The sequence below is a fragment of the Impatiens glandulifera genome, chromosome 8, assembly GCF_907164915.1.
Source record: "Impatiens glandulifera chromosome 8, dImpGla2.1, whole genome shotgun sequence".
In the NCBI taxonomy this organism is placed as follows: domain Eukaryota; kingdom Viridiplantae; phylum Streptophyta; class Magnoliopsida; order Ericales; family Balsaminaceae; genus Impatiens; species Impatiens glandulifera.
The window spans coordinates 39713089-39722396 of NC_061869.1; the positions used below are offsets into that span (position 1 = coordinate 39713089).

Genomic DNA, 9308 nt, shown 5'->3' on the forward strand with positions numbered 1-9308 from the left:
CTTTGTTCCTGTATGAGAGGTTTATTTATGTTAAGTTCTGTTGACCGGTTTAATTTTGTCTAACAGAAATATTGCTGCCAAGTTTGCCTCAATGAATCTAACTGAAAGGGTAAAGCAATCCCAATTCATATTCTTATTCATAGGGCACCCGTTACTGCGGTTCTTAGGAACGATTATACACTAAATGCTCTTCAGGAAGTCCAGCTTAAATTTTATGGAGATGAAGTTCCTTGTGAATGGAGAAGAGTTGTGCTTCGGGATGAAGGAGTTTGCATTGGTCACAGGTCTAAGTTTTGGGAGATTCCTTGCGGAGGAAACGATTTTTACTCAGGTTGAAGAATCTCCAACTTTGGTTGTTAAATATTTTAAAAGTAATCCACTTATTAGAACAACAAACCTTCATTCAAAATTTGTGTCCTGCTCTAATAGGAAAGATGCATGGAAATTGGGGCTGGTATACCTAGTTTCCCATTATCTCTTTTCCCTTGACCCAAAGAGGATAATAAATATCAAACTCCTCAGTATGGTCGATGACAACGACACCTTCCTCAATTTTCCATGGGGAAATATGTCCTTTAGAGCAACCATAAAGGGTTTGACCAAGGACCTTAATCGCTACAGGTTGCTATATCTGCAGAAGAAGGATGCCTTGAAGAAGAAGAACAAAGACAAAGATGTCGATGTTTCTTATACCGTATATGGGTTCGCACTAGCCTTACAAGTGTGGACCTATGAGGTTATCCAAACGTTTGTCCCCAATCTTGCAATTAAAATGATGCTTCAAATGCAAGAGCTTGTCTATCCAAGGATAATACAGTACAAATCTAGGAGGAAGAGCACCGCCTCTGATCTTCACACTACCCTGCAAGGCAAGATTGTTAAGAAAATGGAATTGTCTGAAGAAGAGAAGATCTTATATGCTGAGGATGACTTTGAAGATATGGGAGGTAATGTTTATGATGTCTTTTTTGATCTTGATTGCAGAAAGAGGAAATTTGGAGATATTGACGATGTAGTTCCTCATCAACCTGTCATGAGGAAGAAAAGACAAATTACTCCTTCCAAAGCCAAACCTTCCACGAGTAGAAGAACCCGCAACCCTACCCCCAACACTAGCACTAGCACCAACGACTCTTATTATGTCAAGAGCGCCACGAGTAGAAAAGATGAAGAATCCTTTCCCACGACTCCAACAGCAACAACTCCCTAGGATAAATGTAGATTGGATGAACTTACGAAGGAGCTAAATGAATTGAAAACTAAAATGAGAACTGAAATAATTCTCATTAAAGAGATGTTAAACGAACTATAACAAGAGTTTGGCATATTATCAGCCACACTAGGGGAGGAATAGAGAAGGAGAGAATTTAATGGGGAAGATTTAACAGAGAAAAAGAAGGAGGTGAGGAAGATTTTGAGGTGAATGAGCAAGATTTGGATAAGGTGAATGTGTATATTGAGCATTGGAATGATGATAAATTTGAGGTATGTATTTCTTACATTTGGTGCATTTATATTGTATGGTCTAATTAAAGAATTATGTTTTTTTGTAGGATGGGGAGAAAGACAATGATGGGTTTGTGGAGGAGAACAAAAATGACGATGTGTGTATTGAGGATTTGTTGATTCATGATAATATTGAGGTATGCATTTCTAGCATTTGGTGCATTTAGTGCATTTCTTGCATTTGGTGCATTTCTTGCTTTTGGTGCATTTCTTGCATTTGGTGCATTTCTTGCATTTGGTGCATTTGGTGCATTGGGTGCATTTCTTGCATTTGGTGCATTTCTTACATTTGGTGCATTTCTATTGTATGGTATAATTAAAGACTTTTATTTTTTTTGTAGGATGGAGAGAAAGACAATGTTGGGCCTGTGGAGGAGAAGACAGATGAAGATCGTGATTTGTTGACTGATAATAATATTGAGGTATGCATTTCTTGCATTTGGCCTATTTCTTGCATTTGGCCTATTTCTCGCATCACGTTTTTGTCTAATTCAATGATTTCTTTGTAGGTGGACGATGATTTCATTGTGCAGAAGGGGAAGAAGGTGGTGCAGAAGAAGGTGGACGATCATTTCGTTGTGGAGAAGAAGGAAGAGTAGAAGAAGGACAAGAAGATAGAGGAGGATGTGGTGGAATTGGAAGATGCATCCCACATCCAATTTAAGAGAGAGAGGACGAGGTCGAAAACTCTACTTAGTCCCTACACCGTCCCTCGTCCAAGAAAGAACATGGTGAAGGATCCAATGATTGTTGTCGATCCTATGTCGAAGTGTAATAAAAAAATTGAAGACAGAGTTCAAGAAAGAGTTGGCGAAAGGGGCTGAATTTAATAAGATCCACCTCTCTGATGGCACTGTAGACCATGTATTCTTCAATACAATTCTAAGGTTACATAAGTGGCTAACTTATGTGGAGATGAATGTCGGATGTTCTCTACTAAGAGAAAGAGCATTCTCATACCCTAAGACGTACCCGTCGGATTTCACCATCTTAGATTGCCAGTTTGCCCCTTTGTAATGCATCCTATGCCGATTTTGTTTGTAACTCGGCTGATCCTTCTAAACCATCTGGCCATATTTTCGATGAAGCCATTTACCACTACTACTGGGGTAGAGAAGATAAAATTATGCTCAATTGGAGCACTGTTGATGATGTTTACTTCCCCCTTAACCTCGACAACCTACAATGGGTACTGTGTGTTATTCGATTGCAAAAATGGAGAATTGATGTTTATGATTGCGCGATCAAACAATTTTCAATGCCGACGATTTTGTAGAATTCATGAAAGCCATTTGTGAGATGTTGCCGCCCTTCCTTCATAAAGCAATGTCTGAATTTGAAATGACTAGGTATCCTAACATGAGAAATGAGACTTTAAGATTTAAGAGAATCCCATATCATGAAGTACCAAAAGCAGAATGGAGCGGGGACTGTGGCGTTTTTGTATTAATGTGAAAAGTGGGCAGGTAGGTTGTTCCACCAGATTTTAGAGCCATGAAGTTGTAATATGTTGTTAATATTGTTTAACATGTGTAATACTGAATATTGTAATATTATTGTAACATATTATACTGTATTATACTGAATACTGAATTATTGTTGTAACATGTTATGTAATACTGAATATTGTTTATCATCATCATTATAGCCATGAATGTTGTAATATGTATCATAAAATGTTGTGTAATATGCGTATGCGTGAGTTATGACTCACGCGTATTACAATATGTGTCAGTTACCATTCATGCATATTCAAATATGACTCACGCATATTGTAATATGCGTCAGTTATTACTCACGTGTATTAAACATGACTCACACATATTGTAATATGCGTCAGTTACTACTCACAAGTCACACGTATTACAATATGCGTCAGTTACTACTCATGCATATTACAACTTGACTCACGCATATTACAATATGCGTGAGTTTAACATTGTGCAATATATATACATGAGTCACTATATGTCATTAGTATGGTCAACCTAGATGCACTAGACAATTTGTATACAACTTTCAAATAAAAAAACATAGACAATATTCATGTAATTAAACCATCAATCTGTATACAACTTTCAAATAAAAAACCATAGATAATATTCATGTTTGTGACTGAGATGATGGATTCTGAAATGATAGCGGCTGAGATGATGATGCTCTTGCAGCTCTTGTAGTAGAGGGTGCAAGCATCACTGATTTGCATGTTGCCCTGTTATGACCTTACCACCACATGAGATACATCTTCTCGGTACCTTACGAATTTCACCTTGGGATGACCTACGTTTTGTTTGAGGTCGCCCTTTTTTAACCTTAACAGGTGGTTTAAGGCACACTCATTGCGTGATATGTTCTGAAATATCTCAATACTCTTCATGACAAACTGGATAGCATGTCTCCGCATATGCATTGATCCACAAATCACTTGAATAATACCTGAAAGATAACAATTGAACATGTGAGAAATTTGTTAGTTAGTTAGATTGATAGATTCAAGAGCAAATAAAGTAAAGTAACCTTGAGCAGTACTCATAGGTATCCAATCTATGGGTACGGGCAACAGCCAGGGCATGAGTGCAAGGAAGACCAGATACATCAAATACCCTACAACTACAACTTAATCCTTTCAAGTCAACTTTATAATCAGATTCATCGTCATGCACATAAAACTCGGATCGGTTAAGTGGATGGACATTATATAATCTGGCCTTCTTAACTTGATCACGTAAGAACTTTTCATAATAAGGAGATAAATGTTCATTTTGATTGGACGCTTTTTCTCTTCTAATATTAAATCAATCTTGTATTGTGAATCTTAAATAATCAGCTAAGATTGATATGGGATACTTTCTAGCTTCCCTACTTTGACTATTGAATTTCTCAGCGTAATTTCTTGTCATTTGATTGTATCGTTTATCAGGAAAAAAGGCACGACTCCATCTCTCAAACCCAATATCTTCCATTACTTTATAATTCTAAAAACTACCAATCCAAATCAATTTTAGTCAATTTCCATTAAAATATTGTTAAGATGCTTATATTTCATTTATTTACATCTTCAATTAAAAAATATGCTTTTATATATATATATAAATTTAAGATCACCACAAAAATATTATATTATATATTATAAATTTTATTTAAAGAATTCCAACAAAAGGCCACAAGGCTAACATGAGGAAATAACAACATATAAGAAAGTGATAAATTTATCAGTCATGATATATATCATGTCTTGAACATCCATGTTAACATTTTATAACTTTTATTACAAAAAGAAAATTCCCATAAGTAGGGTCAAATCCAAACTTTTTAGAACATTAGAAATGAACTCTTTTTTTAATAAATAAAAAAAAGTTAAATTCATTTCATTAGTCTACATTCTTGCAAAATATCGTACTAAAATATTGAACAAAAAATGTTTAATACTCAGAATACGTAATCATAAATTATAAAAGATTGTCATAAAAAAAATCAAATTGTAAAAACTTAAACATATAACCATGAGATTATGAGTTTTTGTGATCTATACTTAAATTTTGATTCTCCACATACATAAATGAACAAATATTATATATATATATATATATATATATATATATATATATATATATATATATATATATATATATATATATATATAGTAAAATCTTCACTTATTCAATACAACAAAAATGATTTTCGGCGACGCTTAAAAAGACTTCTGCCAACCTTTAAAAGCGTCGCCAAAAACATTACCGACACTTATTCTTGCGTCGCCAGAAGCAGAGTGGGCGCAAGTTTTTACCACGCTTATTTAAGCGTCGGTACAAGCGTTGCCGAAAGGAGAAAGTTTTAACGACGCTTATTTAAGCGTTGGCAAAATTAAAAAACGTCGCTAAAAGTCTGTTTTATTTTTAAACTATTTTTTATTTTAAATTTGTTTTTTTCTATTCTCATTTTAGATGTTATTTTTTTTTATCTCTACTATTATCACATTTACCCTTCATCTCTCAAGTACATGATAAACATAACCCTAAACCCTTAGGGTGAACCCATATTCTAGCACATTATAACCTTAAAAACACTTTAGAAACTAATGAACTCTCTCATATTTTATATACCAAAACCTTCTTCTTTTTCTACAATGTGGGATAAATGTCATATTAACACATCAGTCACTAATAAACTCTCTCATATTTTACTTTTAATTTAATTAAATTTAAATAATAAATAAATAATATACATATATTAATAATACTATAAAAAGTTTAAAAATTATGTTATATAAAAAATATTAATTAAATTTTAATATTAACAAAATTTTAAGTCAAATTTAATTTTAAAAAAATCAAAAAATTAAAAAAATATATTTACAAAGTTTAAAAATAAAACATAAAAATTATTAAAATTTAGAATATTTAAATTAAAAGGTTTTAACAAAGTTACAAAGTTGGTATATAAAAAAAATAAAGGTGGTGGTATAGATATAAAGGTTGGCAAAAGTTTTTTTCTTTTAATTTTTACCCACGCTTAATATGGGTTGGCATATAAGGGTCGCTGAAAGTATGTTTTGTTGTAATGATTGCAGGAAGATTTTAATATCTTAAACAGCATTGGCATGGATGCTTACAGAATATCAATCTCATGGAGCAGAATATTGCCTAGTAACTACATTATTATTATATAATATAAATATATATATATATATATATATATATATATGATAATTGACTCTCTATATATGTATAAATGTTGATTGTAGATGGATCCTTGAAGGGTGGTAGGAATGAGGTCGGCATCCAACATTACAAAACAGTCTTCCATGAGCTAGAATCGCAAGGTCAATTATAATGCATGCATGCATTCAAAACCCCATTTCATTACTTTTTTTTTGTTACACTTTTATTAAGATAAATAAATAAACAATTATATAAATAGGTAAAAAGCCCTTTGTGACTATATTCCATTGGTATCTTCGGCAAGCACTTGAGGACGAATGTATGAGTTTTCTCATTCGTGATATTGTGTAAGTGAAAAGTATATATACTTTAAATATGTTTTTTTCTTTCAAGAATTATTAAATAAGAATAAGTGTATCAACTAATCATGTCTGTCTTTAAATATTTCTTATTACAGGAAAGATTACGTTGACTATGCAGAAATTCTTTTTCAAGAATTTGGTGATAAAATAAAATATTGGTCTACTTTTAACGAGCCATACATGTTTATTGTCGATGGTTATATCAATGGTAGCATGGCTCCGGGTTATTGTTCTCCTTGGTTGAAACAATTGAATTGCACACGCGGAGATTCGGCAGTTGAACCTTATTTAGCTGCTCATTATATGCTTCTTGCTCATTCAGCCGTCGTTAAACTATATAGAGAAAAATATTAGGTTAGCTATTTAGTAATGAAATTTTATTAATTTTTTTTTGCTTGGATGAAATTTTACTATCAAATTCTTTCATACATTACTATGAAAATAGATTTGTTATAAGAAAATTAAAACATTGATTCTAGACATCAAGAATACACTAAAAACGGGAAGCAAAATATCTATGAATACACATTATTTGTTCTAATTCAACAAAATGAAACTTAAAAAATTAAAAATAACATTAAGTTTGCAACATAATATAGAAATTGAATCAATGCATAAAACTAAAATCCATACTATTTTAACATTTTTAGTGATTAAATTGGTTTTTCTTTATAATGAATTAATTTACAGAAAAAGCAAGGAGGTGAAATTGGAATAGCTCATGTTGCTGATTGGACTGTACCACTCACACAATCTGCAGCAGAAAGGAAGCTAGGGAAAGGGCTACTGATTTCAGCTTTGGATGGTTAGATTAATATTATTCTCTATTCACAATATTATCAATATGATTTTATATTTTCAAAACTTTACAATTCTTTTTCTAAGCTAGATTTGTTTCCATTAATAATGACCTTGTAAAAAACAATACAAAACAAACTTACATATATATATATAAATTAATAACTAACTTGTTAATATAATATCGCAATTAATACCAATAGGTTTGTTGAGCCTATGATACACGGTGACTACCCTGAAGTGATGCGTCGCAATGTAGGAGTCAGACTTCCGAAATTTACCGAAGAAGAGTCTGCTTCGTTGATAGGTTCATTTGATTTCATTGGTCTAAATTATTATTCAGCAAAATATGTATTCAATAGAAAAGTTCCAGCTAATCCAAGTGAAGAGACATACTTCACAGATATTAATGTCTACACTACAGGTAAGTTAAGATGATAATTAATTAATTAGTTATTAAATTTGTTTGGCTAGATCATGATTAACTATTTATTCTTAATTTTCTCTTTCAATCGCAACGGGCAACTAATTGGGATTCCGGTATGTATCTATGAAATTTATTATATTCTCGATTAATTAATAGTTTATATTTAAAATTATAATCTTGATGTTGATGACATTTCAGGCTCCTGGTTCAGCTTGGATTAATGTCTATCCAAGGGGAATTCGTGATTTCCTTATCCATGTAAAGGATAAATATGGAAACCCAAAAGTTTTTATCACTGAAAATGGTATATTTGAATATTAATTATGTCACACTTCATTTATGCATGTCTTTTTAAAATTAACTAAATCAATATTGATATTATCACACAGGGATATGTGAAAAAAATGATCCCTCAATTCCGCGTAGTGATGCCCTTAATGACCCATGGAGAATCAAGTACCACTTTTCCCACCTTGACTTCCTTAGAGTTGATATAGAGTAAGTTCATATCATTATTATATGTTATTAGAGCGCAAAACTAATTTCATCAAGGTTGTGAGTTCAAATATTCAAACACAAATTACTTAAATAAAATTATAAGTTTGTTTGATAATATGAATTGAACAACAGGGAAGGTTCAAATGTGCACGGATACTTTGTATGGACTTTGTTGGATGACCTTGAATGGAGCTCTGGCTACACAGTTCGGTTTGGAATTAGTTACATCGACTTTCAAGACAACCTTAAGAGATACAAGAAAGCTTCTTATGAATGGTTCAGAAAATTTCTTAGGCCGCTTTTGAAAGATGATTCGGATGAGGAATTAAAAGAGGAATGATGAGAGATGAACCTACATAATTAAGTAATTGTCATAAAGACATATGTATGTTTTATGAATAAGATCAAAAGTACTGGTCAATGAACTGCTATCATAATTTATTAAGGTCCTACTTATGATGATAATTTATATAGTAATGCTATGTACCCGAGCCAAATATTATTGTAATAAGGCCATGGTGCTAGGATAATTTGTAATTTTCTTTATTAACTTTGCTTCATGTAGTATTGTTCTTTAAATATTAAACTTTGCTTCATATAATAGTGTTTCTTTCAATATTTTTCCCGTGATTTTGCTCAATATATTATTATATGTGTTTAAAACATAGCCACGAAAGATATGCGATTTTGGAATTTTAGAAATAGATATAAAATAATAAATTTCTTTTCAAAATTTTGAAATAAAAATGAAATCAAATCCGTGAATTTGTTAGAAAACGTTCGGACTTATGAGTCGCCATCTAATTTTCTTATAAAAATTAGGAAAAGAAATTTTTTTGCGTGTAAAATAACAACATTATTGGAAAAGAAATTCCTTAGGGCTCAATACTTTGTTACACGTGAAAAAGAGTATCGGTGTTATGTCTCACATGACCGTTACAAAAAGTCTTAACTCTTAATATTTTGATTTTTTTAGAAATGTTTTACACTTATTTTAAATTATTTATTTTTCAAATTCTATCTAGTCTAAAATATTTAAAAAATAATAATTATTTA

General features: G+C 31.7%; 1 protein-coding gene and 1 long non-coding RNA gene across 2 annotated transcripts; both read left to right on the forward strand.

Moving 5' to 3' along the window:
* Window positions 1-772: 772 nt before the first annotated feature.
* Window positions 773-6883, forward strand: LOC124913322 (beta-glucosidase 12-like). The gene is made up of 8 exons (XM_047453914.1): window positions 773-894; window positions 1389-1485; window positions 1554-1643; window positions 2016-2066; window positions 6077-6152; window positions 6251-6328; window positions 6427-6514; window positions 6625-6883. Exons 1-8 carry the CDS (start codon window positions 773-775, stop codon window positions 6881-6883), a joined length of 861 nt encoding a protein of 286 aa, XP_047309870.1.
* Window positions 6884-7829: 946 nt separating this feature from the next.
* Window positions 7830-8069, forward strand: LOC124911719. The gene is made up of 2 exons (XR_007096624.1): window positions 7830-7867; window positions 7953-8069. It is a non-coding gene; the product is annotated as an uncharacterized LOC124911719 (long non-coding RNA).
* The last annotated feature ends 1239 nt before the right edge of the window (window positions 8070-9308 follow it).

What these genes read in the sequence shown, in the direction of transcription:
- LOC124913322 (XM_047453914.1), top strand. Translation starts at nt 773, where the DNA reads ATGATGCTTCAAATGCAAGAGCTTGTCTATCCAAGGATAATACAGTAC. An exon ending in TGATTCATGATAATATTGAG is followed by an intron (nt 1,644 to 2,015) that starts GTATGCATTTCT and finishes ATTTCTTTGTAG; the next exon opens with GTGGACGATGATTTCATTGT. An exon ending in CCATGAGCTAGAATCGCAAG is followed by an intron (nt 6,329 to 6,426) that starts GTCAATTATAAT and finishes TTATATAAATAG; the next exon opens with GTAAAAAGCCCTTTGTGACT.